Raw genomic sequence first — 20,210 nt, 5'->3', positions numbered from 1 at the left:
AAAACAAGGATGAAAACCAGAATTGCAAAAGAAGGGTGAAACCAAGGTAGCAGAACTAGCCCGATTATTAAGGGCAAATTCGGCCAATGGCAAGAAAGCCACCCAATCGTCCTGATCAGCAGACACAAAGCATCTCAAATAAGTTTCCAAAGTCTGATTAGTTCGCTCGGTTTGGCCATTTGTCTGAGGATGAAACGCGGAAGAAAAAGACAAATCAATGCCCAGCCTAGCACAAAAGGCTCGCCAAAACCTAGAAACAAACTGAGAACCTCTGTCGGACACAATATTCTCCGGAATGCCATGCAAACGAACCACATGCTGAAAAAACAACGGAACCAAATCAGAAGAGGAAGGCAATTTAGGCAAAGGTACCAAATGAACCATCTTAGAAAACCGGTCACAAACCACCCAGATAACCGACATCCTCTGGGAAACCGGAAGATCTGAAATAAAATCCATAGAAATATGCGTCCAAGGCCTCTCAGGGACCGGCAAAGGCAAAAGCAACCCACTAGCGCGGGAACAGCAGGGCTTGGCCCGCGCACAAGTCCCACAGGACTGCACAAAAGAACGCACATCCCGTGACAAAGAAGGCCACCAAAAGGACCTACCAACCAAATCTCTGGTACCAAAAATCCCAGGATGGCCAGCCAACACAGAACAATGAACCTCAGAAATCACTTTACTAGTCCATCTGTCAGGAACAAACAGTTTCCCCACTGGACAGCGATCAGGTTTATCAGCCTGAAACTCCTGAAGAGCCCGTCATAAATCAGGGGAGATGGCAGAAAGAATCACCCCTTCCTTCAGAATGCCGACCGGCTCAAGGACCCCAGGAGAATCAGGCAAAAAGCTCCTAGAGAGGGCATCTGCGTTAACATTCTTAGAACCCGGAAGGTACGAGACCACAAAATCAAAACGGGAGAAAAACAGGGACCATCGGGCCTGTCTAGGATTCAGCCGTTTGGCAGACTCGAGGTAAATCAGATTCTTATGATCAGTCAAGACCACAATACGGTGCTTGGCCCCCCCTTCAAGCCAATGACGCCACTCCTCAAATGCCCACTTCATAGCCAACAACTCACGATTGCCGACATCATAATTGCGTTCCGCAGGCGAAAACTTTCGAGAAAAGAAGGCACACGGTTTCAACAAGGAACCATCAGAATTCCTCTGAGACAAAACGGCCCCTGCCCCAATCTCAGAAGCGTCAACCTCAACCTGAAATGGAAGGGAGACATCCGGCTGACGCAACACAGGGGCAGAAGTAAATCGGCGTTTAAGCTCCTGAAAGGCAGAAACAGCCGCAGAGGACCAATTCGCCACATCAGCGCCCTTCTTCGTCAAATCGGTCAGGGGTTTAACCACACTGGAGAAGTTGGCAATGAAACGGCGATAAAAATTAGCAAAGCCCAAAAATTTCTGAAGGCTCTTCACAGAAGTGGGCTGGATCCAATCCTGAATGGCCTGAACCTTATCCAGTTCCATTTCTATAGATGAGGGAGAAAAAATGAAGCCCAAAAAGAAACCTTCTGTACTCCAAAGAGGCACTTAGACCCCTTCACGAACAAAGCATTATCACGAAGGATCTGAAATACCATCCTGACTTGTTTCACATGAGACTCCCAATCATCTGAAAAAATCAAAATATCATCCAAATATACAATCATGAATTTATCAAGATAATTCCGAAATATATCATGCATGAAGGACTGAAACACAGATGGGGCATTAGAGAGCCCGAATGGCATCACAAGATATTCAAAATGGCCTTCGAGCGTATTAAACGCAGTTTTCCATTCGTCACCCTGCTTAATACGAACAAGATTATATGCCCCTCGAAGGTCAATCTTAGTGAACCAACTAGCCCCCTTAATCCTAGCAAACAAATCAGAAAGCAAAGGCAAAGGGTATTGGAATTTGACCGTGATCTTATTCAAGAGGCGATAATCAATACAGGGTCTCAAGGAGCCATCCTTCTTGGCAACAAAAAAAAAAACCTGCTCCCAATGGTGAAGAAGATGGCCGAATATGCCCCTTCTCCAAAGATTCCTTAACATAACTCCGCATGGCGACATGTTCTGGCACAGACAGGTTAAAAAGTCGGCCCTTAGGGAACTTACAACCTGGAATCAAGTCGATAGCACAATCACAGTCCCTATGCGGTGGAAGGGAACTGGACTTGGGCTCATCAAATACATCCTGGAAATCTGACAAAAACTCAGGAATTTCAGAAGAGGGGGAGGAGGTAATTGACATCAAAGGAACGTCACCATGAACCCCCTGACAACCCCAACTAGTCACAGACATAGATTTCCAATCTAATACCGGATTATGCACCTGTAACCATGGGAAACCCAGCACAATAGCATCATGCAAATTATGCAACACCAGAAAACAACAATCTTCCTGATGAGCTGGCGCCATACACATGGTCAGCTGTGTCCAAAACTGAGGTTTATTTTTAGCCAGCGGTGTAGCATCAATGCCCCTCAAAGGAATAGGACTCTGCAAAGGCTGCAAAGGGAACCCACAACGTCTGGCAAATTCTAAGTCCATTAAGTTTAAAGCGGCGCCTGAATCCACAAATGCCATGACAGAAAATGACGATAATGAGCAGATCAGGGTCACAGATAACAGAAATTTAGGTTGTACAGTACTGATGGTAACAGAACTAGCGATTCTCTTAGTACGCTTAGGGCAATCAGAAATAACATGAGCAGAATCGCCGCAGTAAAAACATAACCTATTCTGACGTCTGAATCCTTGTCGTTCAGCTCTAGACACAATCCTATCACACTGCATAGGCTCAGAACTCCGCTCGGAAGACAACGCCACAGCGCGCACAACTCTGCGCTCGCGCAAGCGCTGATCAATCTGAATGGCCAGAGACATAGAATCACTCAGACCAGCAGGCGTGGGAAACCCCACCATAACATCTTTAACAGATTCCGAAAGACCCTTTCTGAAAATTGCAGCCAAGGCATCCTCATTCCATCTAGTCAGCACAGACCATTTTCTAAATTTCTGGCAATATAATTCTGCTGCTTCTTGACCCTGAGACAGGGCCAACAAGGTCTTCTCAGCATGATCCACTGAATTAGGTTCATCATACAATAACCCTAGCGCTTGAAAAAAGGTGTCTACATTAAGCAAAGCAGGATTTCCAGCTTCCAGGGAGAACGCCCAATCCTGAGGGTCACCGCGCAGCAGAGAGATGACTATTTTAACCTGCTGGATGGGATCACCAGAGGAACAGGGTTTCAGAGCTAAAAACAGTTTACAGTTATTTTTAAAGCTCAAAAATTTGGACCTGTCCCCAAAAAACAAATCAGGAGTTGGAATTCTAGGCTCTAAAACCGGAGTCTGAACGATATAATCGGAAATACCCTGTACTCTAGCAGCAAGCTGGTTCACACGAGAAGCCAATCCCTGAACATCCATACCAGCGCCAAACGCCTGAACCACCCAGAGGTAAAGAGGAAAGAAAAGGCACAACAGACTACAGAAAAAAAAATGGCTCAGCACTTTCCTTTCCTTCTTCTGAGATGCAATTAACTCATTGTTGGCCAGTTGTACTGTTATGATCTGGTGGCCTAGGAGCAGCATGAGACGTACTCTGGAGAAGGTGGTACCTGTACTGACCGCAGACCCTGAACTTAACATCGCAACTAGAAGTAGCCGTGGAATGTACCTAGCACTCCCTAGACATCTCGACACAGCCGGAGGACTAATTACCCCTAGAGATAGAAAAGGGAAAACTATCTTGCCTCAGAGAAAATCCCCAAAGGATAGACAGCCCCCCACAAATATTGACTGTGAGAGGAGAGGGAAATAACATACGCAGACTGAAATCAGAATTTAGCAAAGGAGGCCACTTCTAGCTAAATAGAAAGGATAGGACAGAGTACTATGCGGTCAGTATTAAAACACTAGAAAAATATCCACCACAGAAAATACAAAATCTCCACATCTAACTAAAGACAAGGAGGGTATATCTGCATCTCCAGAGATACCAGCTTGGCTGAACAATTCCTTATACAGACCAAGCTGGACAAGACAAAACATGGAAAATAACTTGAACGATCAGGCCCACAGCATGTGGACTGCAAAAAACAAAGCCAGAACTTATCTTTGTTGAAATGAACAGCAAGCAAGAGAGACCAGGCAGGGAAGTGAATCCTCCAGGAAACAATGGACAACTGGCATTAACTAAAGGGTCAAGCAAGACTAAATAGCCCAGTCAGAATTGCAATAAGTGGACACACCTGATGAATGCTGCGATCCAAAGACAGCAGCGCTACCACTTATAACCACCGGAGGGAGCCCAAGAGCAGAATTCACAACAGTATACCCCTCCTCACATGTAAAGCGCCATGGAATAAATGGCGCTATAACAATAAATAATAATAATAATAATAACCAATGGTTCAAATAAAGCATTGTTATATGTTGTCTTACCTAAAATTAGGGTAAATATTGGACATGCACATATAAACAAGTCCCATACCTCGGCTTCTCCTGGGTTTCAATCTGTCTCATAATACTTTCCATCCAGAGCATTAAATTGCGGACCATGCTGAAGAAATGGAACTTCTCAGCTGCGCTGCTCAGTTCCGTTCGGCGCCCATCACAAGCATCCAGAAGTGCTTTCCAGGCCTCTGTCACCTCCCTCTCCTTTTTCTGTATCTCCATAGCTTGATCGCCTGCATAGGCCGCATACAGACGTGTTGCTGTGTCTTGAAAACCTTGGACCTGCAATAATAAACGTAAATCTGTAAAATATATATTATATTTAATCACTTATCCTTGTCCTTCTAGGTTACAGACATGTCTAACAACAAGAAAAATACACACATGGTGTAGGTGTGTTCCTCCCAGTAATACATGCTGGGTCTGCATCCTTCACTAGCTCTCGTGTATCAGCACAGCTTCATTCCTGTTCTGCTTTACCTCCTGAGAGATCTCTTCTCCCCTGTATACACATGCCGACATGATGCTAGGGAGAATGTGGGATCTCTCCTACTTTCCCTGCAGACTTCTCAGTGAGTTATCGTCTCCCACTACATATTCTGTGGGATCTCTTTCCCTACAGACTGTCATCTTCTCTCTCTTTAGGTAGCTAGCTTTGCCATGTAACCCCCCATCCCCCAACCCTTGCTACTCTCTTTAATACTGCGAAGAAGAGAAGAGTAGAGCAGAGAGCAGATGGCATTAGCCTTGAGTCTACAGCATTAAGGAGAAATGTGAAGCTGACTTTAGTATGTGAAAGAGCACAGCCAGGTATGTAAAGACGTTGCACAGACTCTACAACAGAAAAATTGAAAATATATTTATTTATTAAATAATCAATGCTAATGTGTCTAAAGTCTTTTAAATTATAGATATAGTAAAAAAATACTTATACATTTTCTCCCTAATATTAAATTACCAAGAAGAAATCGCCCTTTAATGGAAATTGTATTCAACTTATTATGTGCTAAATAGCTAGTAAGGAAGAATTTACAAGTGATATATGGATTTATGTACCTGTGATCCAATAAAATGAATACTCCTCTCAAAGTCTGTATGTACTCTGTGCAGTGTCTCAGCAGTGTGAACGTCTCCTCCCAGCTCCTCCGGTAGTTCCTTGTGCTTCTCATCAATCATGCACAGGATTTCAGTTCCATCATAGAAGTACTTGTGTAGGTCATAAGATGCAGATAACAGCTGGACACGGGTATCAATTAGCTCCAGTAAATCTGCCCAGCTCTCGTTCAGGTTGTCCTTCCATTCTGCAATGGTTGCAGCTTCAGTGTGACCTGCATCAATCAGTTCCTCAATTAAAATATTCACGTTGTCAATACGTTCCTGTCCAATGGCTCCTGTCTCTTTTGCAAAGTCACGGAATTTGTCTCGAAGAATCTAAGGAAAGGCATTTTAAATATTTAAACGGAATCAAGAATGAACATTCAAAAGTGGAATAAGTTCCATCAGGCATAAAGCTCGTTGTCGCCGAAACCGGAGCAGCGGGGGACCAGGGAGAGGTGAGTATATATATATTTTTTTATGTGGGGCCCATTATACTGTATGGAGGACTATATGGGACAAATAATACTGGGTGGAGGACTATGCGAGGCCCTTATACTATATGAAGGACTATGTGGGGTCATTATACCCTATGGAGGACTATGCTATGTGGGGCCATTATACCATATGAAGGATTATTTGAAGCCCTGATACTGTATGGAGGACTATGTGGGGCCATTATACTGTATGGAGGATCATGTGGGGCCATTATACTGTATGAAGGACCATGTGGGGTCATTATACTGTATGGAGGACTATGTGAAGCCATTATACTGTATGGAGTACTATGTGAGTCCCATTATACTATATGGATGACTTTGTGGGGTCCATTATACTGTGTAGAGGGCTGTGTGGGGATCACTGTTTGAGAATAATACTGTAATGGGGAGGTTGAGGGGGTTCAGTAGTTGAACTTAGATAACATATATTATTCCAGTATGCCCCATTTGTGATTACCGTATGTGTTTATTTTATTCTAGGATTTATTAATTAGAATGGACTTTGTTGGTGGGACAACTCATTTAACTTTTTTTTTCCATATGAAAAGGTTAATCATTATATTTGATGATAAAGAAAAACTTCCTCAATTGTAGATATTTTTTAATAAATATCAAGTTTGGCCCGCGACTTTGTCCAACTTTTTAATTTTGGCCTTCTGTGTATTTGAGTTTGATATCCCTGACCTAGAGGAAGGCAAAAACCCATAATGAATGAATTAACAAAAAGTTTCTCTCCAGATCACCATTGTCAATCATGCTGGAAAAACTTCCAAAAAACTGAATGTTATACATTTACTTAAGTATTTTTCTTCTAATAAATCATCTAAGTCCTTCTTTGAAACTATTGATGGTTTCCGCTGTGACCGGAGATTGACTATTCCACAGATTAGTAGTTCTTATGGTAAAGAAACCTGGCTCCTCTGGAGATTGTACCTTTCTTTCACCAGGTGGAGTGAGTGCCCCCTTTGCCTTTTACATGAAACAGATTTTGACTATATATTTTTTGTATGGGCCATTTATGTAATTGTACAATTTAATTGTGACTTTAAGGGGCTTTCCAAACTTAACATACATTTCTGCAATGTCTTTATCTCCCTGAGGGTTGCTGAATCCTGACAGTGTGCAATATGCTAACTGCCATGATTCTGATCTGTTTATCAGCTCGTGCTCTTGTCATGTGACCTCTCATATATGATTTGCATACTTGAGGTTATCTTCCACAAGAAACTTTTTCTGCTTTTTCAATGTTCTTTTGAGAGAAGAAAAAAGAGAATCTATTCAGTATAACAGCAAGTATGAAAATCATGTGATGACCGCTCGAGCTGTCAAACAGATCAGAATCCTGACAGTGAGAATATTGCACGCTATCAGAATTCAGCAATCAGCAGTGTGCACCAGACAATCGTTCACTCAAAAGTTATTCAACCGTCAGCCTACTTCTGTGTATGGCGGCTCTAGGAGCGTTTGTTGTTTCAGATACTTGTGAATATGCTTTTCTAGGGCTACTCAAATATTTTTCATACTCGGGACCATGCCCACACCGAAGCCCTGCACAGACAGGTATAAAGAATACTTACAGTCACATGATCTAAATCTTGACCCATCTCTTGGGATGAGGCTTTGATGTCTCTCTCTGCAATCCACTGCTCCAAATCTTCCACTTCTCGCTTCAGCAGGAACATATGGTAATGGTTGTCCAGATTCTGTCTCCTCTCGTCTGCCCTGTCCCTCAGTACGGTGTACTGTTTTTCCAGATTGTCCTGGTGTCGCATTATCTGTTCACTACGAGCAGAAATAAGAATAATTACAATGTCTTGTTCCTGTTATGGCACTTTAAAGAGTACTGATCATTTCCAATAGGAAGTACGAGCCGGTGCTCCACTGTGTTCACAAGCCCAAAAGGAATTGTATGAGCATGCGCGCCACTGTGCGTACAGGCCCAATAGGAAGTATATGAGTGCACACTCTACTGTGAGTACAGGCCAAATAGGAAGTGTATGAGCCTGCGTTCCAGTGTGTGTACAGGTCCAATAGGAAGTGTATGAGCCCACGCTCCAGTGTGTATACAGGCCCAATAGGAAGTGTATGAGCCCGCGCGCTACTGTGAGTACAAGCCAAATAGGAAGTGTATGAGCCTGCGTTCCAGTGTGTGTACAGGTCCAATAGGAAGTGTATGAGCCCGTGCTCCACTGTGCATACAGGACCAACAGAAAGTGTATGAGCCTGCATGTCACTATGTGCACAGGCGCAGTAGGAATTGTATGATTTCGCACTCCACTGTGCATACAGGCACTATAGGAAGTGTATGAGCGTGTGCGTACAGGTCCAATAAGAAGTGTATGAGACCGCATATCATCGTCAGTACAGACTATATTGAGCATACAGAGCTCAGCTGTCCTGCCCCCTAAGCACTGCGCAGCAGAACTATTTTTTGAGCTGCCAGTGGAATTCTGTGTGTTTCTTGTTGTTCAGGAGTGTCATTTATTGCAAGAAACTGACAAATATCCCTAACTGTACCTGTATAGTCTGACTGTACATACCCATCAGGATGCTCTAATGCCATTAGTTTCTGAGATTGCTCTGCCAAGTCTTTGATATTTTTTCCAAATTGTTCCACTCCGTGCTGCAAAATCAGGTGTTTCTTCAACATGAGGACTGCACTTTCTTCATCCTATAGAAAGAGAAGGACAAGAGGTGGATGTGAGTCGCCCACCTGGGAAGTTGGGTACTCGGTACCGGGTCCGGTCGCACTTAAAGGGGATGTCACCGTGGCTGCGACCCAGTCCGTGGCCCTGGGCGCCCAATTAAATGGGGAAAGGTCTTTAAAGGTTATTTTGGAATAAAGTTTATTCGTGACGCCACCTGTGGTTCTCGGTCAGAGGGGACCGACGCTGCTTAAAGGGGTCTTCTGGGGTGATGTTGTTGCAGCAAGATGGTGACGCTTCCCATAGGTGAAGCGAGGGCCCCAGGGCTCCCAAGGTGTATGGGCAAGGATGGTGTATGCGGGCAAATAAATGGAGGACACAAAGTCTTTACCTGGTTTACTGACAGTAGCAGTCCACAGTCCAGGGTACCAGGAACAGGTGATGGTATAGCCCGGCCGGCCTGGAGGCAATAGTGAATCCCTCTCCCAGGTGAGGTCCGTAAGCCTTACTACTCGCGCTAGTATGCGAGATCCCTGCTGCCTGTAGCTGCTGGCAAAGTCCTCTCTCTCCTGTCCTGGGACAGTTATCTGTATGATGGGCAGTGTGAGCCTTCTTATAGGGTCTCTATCACGACCCGGGCTCTTAGTGTACTGCTGCACCTTCAGGTGTGGGTGTATGCAAATAACAAAGTTCTTTGCCCTCCGGTTCTGCCGTGCGACCTGGAGTACAACACAGCCTCAGGCTCCCGGTGCCCAGTTTCTGCACTTCGGCTCTGAGGGTGCCCGGTCACAGTTCCCCTCTGAGCCCATTTCCTGCTTCTGTGCTTCTTTTCTCTGATGCTTCACTACATTCAACCCATGGGGTTCACTTCCTTTCCTGGAACTGCAGCTCAGTCCTGGCTGCACAGCTCCGCTGTCTGCTCTCCACTCCTCTTCCTTCACTGTCTGCTCCAGACTGAACTGTCTGGTCTCCCTGGACCAACTGACCAACTCCTCCTCCAGACCAAAACACTTAAAGGGAACCTGTCACCCCCCCAGTCGTTTCAAACTAAAAGAGCCACCTTGTGCAGCAGTAATGCTGCATTCTGACAAGGTGGCTCTTTTAGTTCTGGGTGCTGTAACTAGAGAAATAATCCGTTTTATAATTTGTCTGAAATACCTGGTCTTCAGTCAAGTGGGCCGGCGTTTCCCCCCTGCTTCAGACAGCACACAGCTGTCACTCACATCTTCTTGGCGCCGGGTGCCGCCTCCTCCTCAACGCTGTTTCAAAATAGCCAGCGCCTGCGCTCTTTCCCCCTGCCTGGTGCAGGCGCAGTGAGAGCTGGCCGTCTGTCCTCATATGCAGCCCAGCTGACTGCGCCTGCGCGGCCGCCCTGCCTGTGAATTCCAGCCCCGCAGTGACTTATGATTTATTCACATTGCGGGGCTGGAATTCACAAGCAGGGCGGCTGCACAGGCGCAGTCAGCTGGGCTGCATATGAGGACAGACGGCCAGCGCTCACTGCGCCTGCAGCAGGCAGGGGGAAAGAGCGCAGGCGCCGGCTATTTTGAAACAGCGTTGAGGAGGAGGCGGCACCCGGCACCAAGAAGATGTGAGTGACAGCTGTGTGCTGTCTGAAGCAGGGGGGAAACGCCGGCCCACTTGACTGAAGACCAGGTATTTCAGACAAATTATAAAACGGATTATTTCTCTAGTTACAGCACCCAGAACTAAAAGAGCCACCTTGTCAGAATGCAGCATTACTGCTGCACAAGGTGGCTCTTTTAGTTTGAAACGACTGGGGGGGGGGGTGACCGGTTCCCTTGAAAGCTAGGGAACCTCCCCCTGAATCTGGGTTCTGAGCTCCCCCTTCTGGCCTGAATTCAGAATGTGTTGTATGTAGGTGCGTTACCTGATAAAGGGAATCCTTCTTGCCTCCAAGCATGATATCGCCCTCCCCGAAAGGAAGGGGGAAGGGGACTGTAACAACCGGTTACCTGGGGTGTTACAGATGGATACATGGAAAAAGTGACATATATGATGTTTTTTTGTCTTTTTAATCAGCATTATCAATCCTTAGACCATATGTCTAAAGGGAAACCAGATGTGGCCTACAGAAGTCAATAGCATCAAGAGAACATTGCTTTTTCTCAACTTTCTGAAGCCTCATGCTTGCTGCCTTATTGATACAATCACAGTTTTCTGTGCTGCAGATCTAGCAGAGCCCAAATGCTGAGCTCTGTATAACTCCACCCACACCCCTGATTGACAGATTTCGGTGTATGCTGTATATTGACAGAACACTGCCAATCAGTGGTGGGGGTTGGGTTACACAAAGCAGAAGGACTGCGAGGCACAAGACACCTAGTCCTGTAGTGATAATTTTCTCCTGATAAAACACTTGAAACAGCAAAAACCTGTTGACATATTAATTTTAATCAGAAAATGTGATGTGCCAATAGAGTGGCAGAGAGCGGTCAATGATGCTGCTTGGCTGACACCAGGGCCATGGGCTGGGGTTTGTGCCCACCACGCAGTTCTGTAATCCTTCTCCAGTGAATTGTATATAGTGGATGTATCTAGGACTCAAGGAACTTGCAGACATTTATATTTTAAGTGGCTGTCTGGTGAGAGATTAATGTAAAAAACAAAACAAGAATAATTGAGAAGTAATAGAAATGAATATCTTATTATATTTTTCTTTCTCTGTGGTATATATTAAAAGTGTACCTTTGGCTTGTCATCGCCCATTAAATACAGCTGCTGTTCATCAATCCAAGCCTCGGCCTCAATGGCATCCATGTAATACTGCTGGGCCTCATTCGCCTGGTTAAGGGCTTTCTGACGATTTATTGTTGCGGTCTGCAATCGATCCCATTGATCTTGCAGTGAATGATGCTGGTTCTTAATAGGTTCAGGGTCAATATCAGGTTCACCTTCCATAGCCTCTGCTCGTCTCATAACATCATCGACTCTTGGACCATGACCGGCTATTTCTTTCTGCAAAGTCTTTAAAAAAAATAAAATAAATAATAGTGTTCTCTGTCATCAGGGCCAGATGTGGCAGAAACATTTGGATTTTAGTTTTGGATTTTGCACCAAATGTGCTACAAATTTCAAGAGAATGACCCCGATTCATCAGGCAGTTTTTGATATTTTTCTGGCGTAAAGTGATTCAAATGCTGCCAAATTATTGCTCATGATTTGGGGCCAATATGTGTGAAATAGTTTTCATCAAAATCAAGTATTGGAGAACATTTGTTTGGTCGTCAGTGTTTTTATTGCTATGAAACAAAAAATTGACATGTCAATCTTTAGGCTGCGCTCACATGCTGCATTACCACATTTGGTAGTACAGCCATTTCCCCCAAGGGCGAATGAGCGCTAACACATTACCGCAAACTGTTCTACTCAAGATAAAACTAGATAAGTCCCACTGAATAAGGCTAATTTGTGTTGTGTCCATGACCAAGCAAACTGTGAAACCACAGAAGAAACTAGAGTATGAATCTTGGATTTCTACTATGGATTTTCTATAAAATCAGCATAAAATTTCTCAGCTTAACCTGAATTTGCCCTTATAAGACATTAGGCTCCAGCCACTCCAAATAACAATATTTCTTGCAATAAATATAATTTTTTTTCTTGCCACGGTTTTCCAAATTTGTGGCAAAGGTGCAGCAGTTTTGCCACAATTTCAGAAAACAAGGTAAAAAAAAAATGCATCAGCTAACTCACTCTTGCGCCACAGACACAATATAGACTAAAGTCTACTGAACCAGCTGACATTGGTGGGTTTGGTGTACAATCTAATGTGTATGGGGGTTCTTCTGACTCTCCCTGAAAGATTATATTGGGCAGATAAGGGTCGGGCAGGTCGGATTTTACACCCAACCCTTTTGCTCTTCGGGACATAAGCAGCTGTTAGAAACATTTCTCCGCTCTCCCCTGGGAAAACACATGAACTTTTGTTAGAGCGATAGCGGACACCCAAACAGTCACCAGGCCATCAGCCATCGCATGTGTATGGCTAGTTTAGATATCATTACCTGATTCTTTTTCAGAAGCATTTGACCCATCTGAAGGTTATTGCCATAATCCTTCGATTCCGCAAGAGGCATTCTTTCCTGAACCCAGAGCTGCAAGTAGATGACAATGTACAATGAGTGTTATGGCATCACAGTTTTTCTCTATCTTTTACTTAAAACACAACCTAAAAAAAACTTAGAGCAAACAGATCAGGACCATCACATAGCAGAAATATTATAAAGTTTGAGTGCTTATTGTTGCTATTGCATAAAAGTTTGTTCCTGCAAAACTTAAGAATGCGAGCTCAAGAACACTCCTCCTCGCATGGGCGACCATCACTTACTGTCGAGTTCACATGGAGTAATCCTACGGCTTGACATAAGCGCTCGGAAGGAGTTCAGCGTTTCTTCTCATCATTTTATGGTCCTAATCTATCTATATAATTGTCTAAGGTCCACTTCTGTCTGTCTGTTTGTCTGTCTGGTTCTCTGTAAGGGAAATCCCGCGTCGCTGATTGGTCGCAGGTACTGTGATACTACGTGGCTGTGCAATATACTACGTGGCTGTGCAATGTACTATGTGGCTGTGCAATGTACTACGTGGCTGTCCTATATACTATGTGGGCTGTGCTATATACTACGTGGCTGTGCAATATACTACGTGACTGTGCTATATACTACGTGGCTGTGTTATATACTACATGGGCTGTGTTATATACTGCGTGGCCTGTGCTATATACTACTTGGCTATGCAATATACTAAGTGGCTGTGCAATATACTACGTGGCTGTGCAATATACTACAGGGATGTGCTATATACTACATGGGCTGTGCTATATACTACGTGGCTGTGCTATATACTACGTGGCTGTGCAATATACTACGTGGCTGTGCAATATACTACAGGGATGTGCTATATACTACATGGGCTGTGCTATATACTACGTGGCTGTGCTATATACTACGTTGCTGTGCTATATACTACGTGGCTGTGCAATATACTACGTGGCTGTGCAATATTGCGAATTGGCGCAGGATTTGAACCACGCTTCGCTAATTGGTCACGCCCGGTCGGCCGAATCCTGTGTATTCATTGCATTATTCTGAAATCTTCATAAATAAACTACATACATATTCTAGAATACCCGATGCGTTAGAATCGGGCAACCATCTAGTAATGGTATAACTGTACTTTATCTACTCTGAGATCTCAGCACTTACAATTTCATCTGCCAAGTCCCGATGCAGCTGGTGAACCTGCTTTGACGATTGTAGTCGTCTCTTCCTTTCATTCATTGGCTCTTGAAGTTGCGAAAGGTGAACTTTGATGTTTTCCTCCTTTTCCTCAAGGCTCCTGTCTTCTGCAAGTGATGGTACATCTGGAAGGACTTCATCCATTTCTACTGTCTTCTGGTCAATTTGATCTTCAATTCTCTGTAGGTAAATCATGTGAATATGATAACTTGCAATCCACGACACGGACAGCGCCACCGCTTTCTATAACTCCACCCTCACATCAGCCATAGACTCAGTCGCCCCTCTCATGCATGGCAAAGTGCAACAAATCAATAGGCAACCCTGGCATAACAACCTCACCAAAAAAATATTGGCAGGATCCGTCCCTTCCTCAGCCCACAATCTACTAAAACTCTTGTGCATGCCTTCATCATATCCCGCCTCGATTACTGCAACACCCTCCTCTGTGGCCTCCCTGCATTTCTTGCACCGCTCCAGTCTGTCCTTAACTCCGCTGCCCGGCTAATCCACCGCTCTCCTCGCTACTCCCCTGCTTCTCCCCTCTGCAAATCCCTCCACTAGCTCCCAATTCCCCAAGGAATCCAGTTCAAACTACTAACACTGACCTACAAAGCCATCCACAACCTGTCCCCTCCCTATATCTCTAAACTAATCTCCCAATACCTTCCCTCACGTAATCTCTGATCCTCCCAAGACCTCCTACTCTCCTCCACACTTATTCGCTCCTCACACAACCGCCTCCAAGATTTCTCCCGAATATCCCCCATCCTCTGGAATTCCATGCCTCAACACGTCCAATTATCCACCACCCTCAGATCCTTCAGACGGAACCTGAAAACCCATCTCTTCAAGATAGCCTACAGCCTGCAATAACCATTCTGCTGCCTCACCACCACCCGAGATGCCGCGTCACCAACCGCCGGAGCTACCGCGTCACCAACCGCCGAAGCTGCAGCGTCACCAACCGCCGGAGCTGCCGCATCACCAGCCGCCGGAGCTGCCGCTCCCCCGACCTTCTGTCTCCTCCCTTTTATCCCGTAGAATCTATGTCCGCAAGGACAGGGTCCTCTCCCCTCTGCACCAGTCTGTCATTGTAAATTTGTTTACTGTAAACGTTATCTATAACCCTGTACGTAACCCCTTTTCTCATGTACAGCACCATGGAATTAATGGTGCTTTATAAATAAATAATAATAAATAAATAATAAATCCTTACTTCAGATGTGACAACAAGATTTAGCAATGGTCTCAAAGAACAGCTATAGACAACTCCTTAAGAAACAATACTACGACATGGTGGAACATCATGTGACTGATCCACCATATATGACAAAATTTGCATATATTATGAGAAAGCTGAAATGACACACACTAAGGGCTCATGAAGATGACTGTATAACTTGGACGAGTGTTATACATTGTATTGATGAATAGATCTCATTCCCATGTTATTGAATGAGGTTGTGCATATGCCCGAATTTTTCCTTGTACAGAGTGGAACACATCGGACTGCACTTGGATGAAATCAGAGGGCGGTCTGTTTTTCATGTGCAGACACCTTTTTTTTGCTCAATCTCGGGGAAATTCACATCTCTGATCTCCCTCTGATCAAACTGTGATTAGAATATTCAGACCAATTTTCTTCGATGTGAGAAAAATGGTTGTGAGACCCTAGTCTTAGGTCCTGACAAACTATGTCTCAAATATAGCAGCTATTTCATAATATCCAGCATATGGAAGGCTCAGCAGATAGCTGCACGCTCACCTTGTGATTGTTCAGAAGAATGTTAACGCTTGTCAAGTCTTTTCCATAGTCGTCTGATGCCACCTGCATCTCTATACAATTTATCCAGGTAGCTATGTCTGCAAATCTTTGTTCATAGAGCTCGGAGCGATGGGCATCAAACAGAGTCTGCTCCTTCTGGAGAGTTGTGGTCTCCAGCTCATTCCACTGCTCATGTAGGATACCCAGCTTCTCAGACACTGTTGGTGCAAACTGCGGCTTTTCCTGTGCCAACTGCTGTCCTTTCTGAAAAATAAGGAAAACAAAATATATGACAAATAAAATAGTGTTTTTTTCAGTAAATTATCTAGGCAAATTACCAAATGAATTCTGGGTTGAGGATCAAAATGAACTATTTGCCAAATAAATAAAAATGAAAGCATCGCTCCATAATCCCTTTTATTTCGGACATGCATTGCTTTCAGCTCCTGAATGGGATCCCAGAAAAATCGTTTCTCTTTGCGGAGAGTGACATGTTAGGGTATATGCACAATTTGCACGATTTGCCTGCGGATCCGCAGCGGATTTGGCCCTGCGGATTCGCAACAGTTTTCCATGCGTTGTACACTACCATTTTAACCTATGGAAAGCAAAATCCGCAGTGCATATGCTGCGGAAAATACCGCGTGGAAACGCTGTGTTGTATATTCTGCAGCATGTCAACTCTTTGTGCGGATTCCGCAGCGTTTTACACCTGCTCCTCAATAAGAATCTGCAGGTGGTAAAACACACGTGAAATACGCACAAAAAATGCTGGAAATCCACGGGTAATCCGCAGGTAAAACTCGGTGTGTTTTACCTGCGGATTTTTCAAAAACTGTGCGAAAAAATCCGCACAGAAATCCGCAGTGTTCGCACATAGCCTTAAGCATGTCGAGATGAGGAGACTTAAAGAAGTTGTCCACTACAATAATTTTTTTTTTTTTTCATAAATCTTGCTATTATGGGCCACTGAAAACATCCACTGTGTTTATTTTAGCAATATTACCTTTTATCATGCTGTAGCAGCACATCTTCAGTGCTGGCACCAGCTCTCATGGGGTTAGGCTACTTTCACACTAGCGTCGGCACGGGGCCGTCGCTATGCGTCGGCCCGACGCCCGTTGTGAAAATAATGCCCGACGTGGGCAGCGGATGCAGTTTTTCCACGCATCCGCTGCCCCATTGTGAGCTCCGGGGAGGAGGGGGCGGAGTTCCGGCCGCGCATGCGCGGTCGGAAATGGCGGTCCCGACGCAGGAAAAAACGTTACATATAACATTTTTTGGGGCCGACACTTCCAGTGTGCGACGCTTGCGACGTATGGACATACGTCGCAATGCGCCGCTAATGTAAGTATATGGGCAAAAAAAACGCATCCTGCGGGCACGTTTGCAGGATGCGTTTTTTTGCCACAGCGGAGCATTGCGACATATTCCAAAAGACGCTAGTGTGAAAGTAGCCTAAATCGACAACTTCCTTTCTCCTGAGTTACTGTGCTCTAATACTACTAGTTCCATGATGCATTGCAATTGCCACTAAGCCCGAACCTACCACACCCACTCCAAAACACACCCCAACCCCTCCCTCCTCTCCCCGCTCTATCTTCAAAAAGATTTGTGATGTCATTTCTGTCCAACCTCCTCTTTTACATTTGTCCAACCCACACTCCATTACACACACAGATGGATGGATAGATACATAGATAGATAGATAGATAGATGATAGATAGATAGATAGATAGATAGATAGATAGATAGATAGATAGATAGATAGATAGATGATAGATAGATAGATAGATGATAGATAGATAGATAGATAGATAGATAGATAGATAGATAGATAGATGATAGATAGATAGATAGATAGATAGATAGATAGATAGATAGATAGATACAGATATATCTATATATCTATGTCTATTTCCATAGATATGTCCATATCCATGTTTCTAAACCCCTTCACCCTTGGAGCTTTTTTTCGTTTATCGCTCCCCTTCTTTCCAGAGCCATAATTTTTCCGTCAATATGGCCATGTGAGGGCTTATCTTTTGCGGGACAAGTTCTAATTTTGAACGACATCATTGGTTTTACCATGTCGTGTAATAGAAAAATTCCAAGTGCAGTGAAATTGCAAAAAAAGTGCAATCCCACACTTGTTTTTTGCTTGGCTTTTTTGCTAGGTTCACTAAATGCTAAGGCTGTGTGCACACGTTGCGGATTTGGTTGCAGATCCGCTGCGTTTTTTGCTGCACAGAATTGCATCAAATCCGCAGTGTAGTGCACAACCAATGTAAGTATATGGGAGCCGCAGACTTGTGCACATGCTGCGTAAAAAGCCACACCGAAACGCAGCTTTTTTTTTTTCTGCAGGATGTCACTTCTTTTGTGCCGATCTGCAGCGTTTCTGCACCCTTAGGCCATGTGCACACGCTGCGGATTCCATTGCGGAATTTTCCACAGCGGATTGGCAAAATCCGCAGTGAAAAACCGCTGCGGTTTATACTGCGGATTTATCGCGGTTTCTTTTGCGGTTTCCTCTGCGGGTTTTCACCTGCAGATTTCTATGGGAGCAGGTGCAAACCCGCAGCGGAATCCACTCAAAGAATTGACATGCTGCGGAAAATAAACCGCTGCGTTTCCGCGCGTTTTTTTCCGCAGCATGTGTACAGCGGTTTTTGTCTTCCATAGGTTAACATTGTACTGTACACCGCATGGAAAACTGCTGTGGATCCGCAGCGTCAAAAATGCTGCGGATCCGCAGCAAAAACCGCAACGTGTGCACATACCCTTAGACTTTCATTGAGTCATGCACATCGGCAGCAAAACCGCAGATGTAAAAAAGATCTGCAGTTTTGCTGCGGATGTGGGTCCGAGAAACGCTGCAGTTTGGGAGGAGGGAAGTGTGTGGGCGGTGACTGATGTGAATTCCGTTCTTGGGCTCCCTCCGGTGGTTGTAAATGGCACTTTTGTGAGTTCTGCCCTTGGGCTCCCTCCGGTGGTTTTGAGTGGAACTGCTGCTCCTTGGGTTTAGCATTGCAGCTGCTTCCACTGATCGTCTCTCCTGGCTCTGCTATTTAGACTGGCTCTAGTCTTCAGCCAGTGCCAGCTGTCAATGTTTCTTGGTTGGATTCAGATCTCTCCTTGAATTTCTCTGATAGCCTGTCCATTTCAGCAAAGATAAGTCATTGCTTTTCTTTTGGTTGTCCACTTGCTGTGGACTGAATCGTTCAGCTCATGTTGTGTTTTTTCTTGTCCAGCTTGTCTGTATGATATATTCAGCTTGCTGGAAGCTCTGGGGAAGCAGATTTGCCCCTCCACACCGTGAGTCGGTGTGGAGATTTTTTGTAAACTCTGTGTGGATTTTTAGCTTTTAATACTGACCGCACAGTATCCTTTTCTATCCTGTCTATTTAGTTAGAATTGGCCTCCTTTGCTAAATCTTGTTTTCATTCTGTGTATGTCATTTCCCTCTCCACTCACAGTCAATATTTGTGGGGGGCTATCTTTCCTTTGGGGTTTTCTCTGAGGCAAGATAGCTTTCTGTTTCCATCTTTAGGGGTAGTTAGTTCTCAGGCTGTGACGAGGTGTCTAGGGAGTGACAGGAACATCCCACGGCTACTTCTAGTGTTGGTGTTAGGATTAGGAACTGCGGTCAGTACAGATACCACCTCCTCAGAGCTCGTCCATGTTGCTCCTTAACCACCAGGTCATAACAGTACAGCTGGCCAACAATGTGTTGAATGCATCTCAAAAGAGGGAAAAAAAAAGTTCTGAGCCTTTTTTTTTTTTTTCTTTGCAGCCTGTTTTGTCTTTTTTTTTCCCCTTACCTCTGGGTGGCTCAGTGGTTAGGTGCTAGCATGGATATTCAGGGATTGACTTCTCGTGTGGATCATCTTGCTGCTAGAGTACAGGGTATTTCGGATTATATCATTCAGACTCCTGTTTTAGAGCCTAGAATTCCTACTCCTGATTTGTTTTTTGGGGATAGATCCAAATTTTTGAACTTTAAAAATAACTGCAGATTGTTTTTTGCTTTGAGACCCCGTTCCTCTGGTGACCCCATTCAGCAGGTGAAGATTGTCATTTCTCTGCTGCGTGGAGACCCTCAGGACTGGGCATTCTCCCTTGAGTCAGGGGATCCTGCATTACTCAATGTAGACGCATTTTTTCAAGCGCTCGGATTGCTGTATGACGAACCTAATTCTGTGGATCAGGCAGAAAAAACCTTGCTGGCTCTGTGTCAGGGTCAGGAAGCGGCAGAAGTATACTGCCAGAAATGTAGAAAGTGGTCTGTGCTCACAAAATGGAATGAGTATGCCCTGGCAGCAATTTTCAGAAAGGGTCTTTCTGAAGCCCTTAAAGATGTTATGGTGGGGTTCCCCACGCCTGCTGGTTTGAACGAATCAATGTCTCTGGCTATTCAGATTGATCGGCGCCTGCGCGAGCGCAAGGTGGTGCACCATATGGCAGT

General features: G+C 44.6%; 1 protein-coding gene across 1 annotated transcript in view; it reads right to left on the bottom strand.

Annotated features, from left to right (window-relative positions):
* Positions 1-20,210, bottom strand: part of SPTB (spectrin beta, erythrocytic) — a 131,657-nt gene that overhangs the window by 20,529 nt on the left and 90,918 nt on the right. Inside the window, exons 20-27 of the mRNA XM_077262431.1 lie at positions 15,743-16,006; positions 13,942-14,154; positions 12,742-12,831; positions 11,423-11,701; positions 8,609-8,739; positions 7,646-7,850; positions 5,530-5,904; positions 4,511-4,755 (exon numbers count right to left, since the gene is read on the bottom strand). Of these exons, the coding sequence (XP_077118546.1) occupies positions 4,511-4,755; positions 5,530-5,904; positions 7,646-7,850; positions 8,609-8,739; positions 11,423-11,701; positions 12,742-12,831; positions 13,942-14,154; positions 15,743-16,006 (1,802 nt within the window). The remainder of the gene's footprint in view (positions 1-4,510; positions 4,756-5,529; positions 5,905-7,645; positions 7,851-8,608; positions 8,740-11,422; positions 11,702-12,741; positions 12,832-13,941; positions 14,155-15,742; positions 16,007-20,210) is intronic.

This window comes from Ranitomeya variabilis, chromosome 1, assembly GCF_051348905.1.
Source record: "Ranitomeya variabilis isolate aRanVar5 chromosome 1, aRanVar5.hap1, whole genome shotgun sequence".
NCBI classification, from domain to species: domain Eukaryota; kingdom Metazoa; phylum Chordata; class Amphibia; order Anura; family Dendrobatidae; genus Ranitomeya; species Ranitomeya variabilis.
Note: the sequence above shows the minus strand (reverse complement) of the source record. Positions and strands in the feature narration are given on the sequence as shown.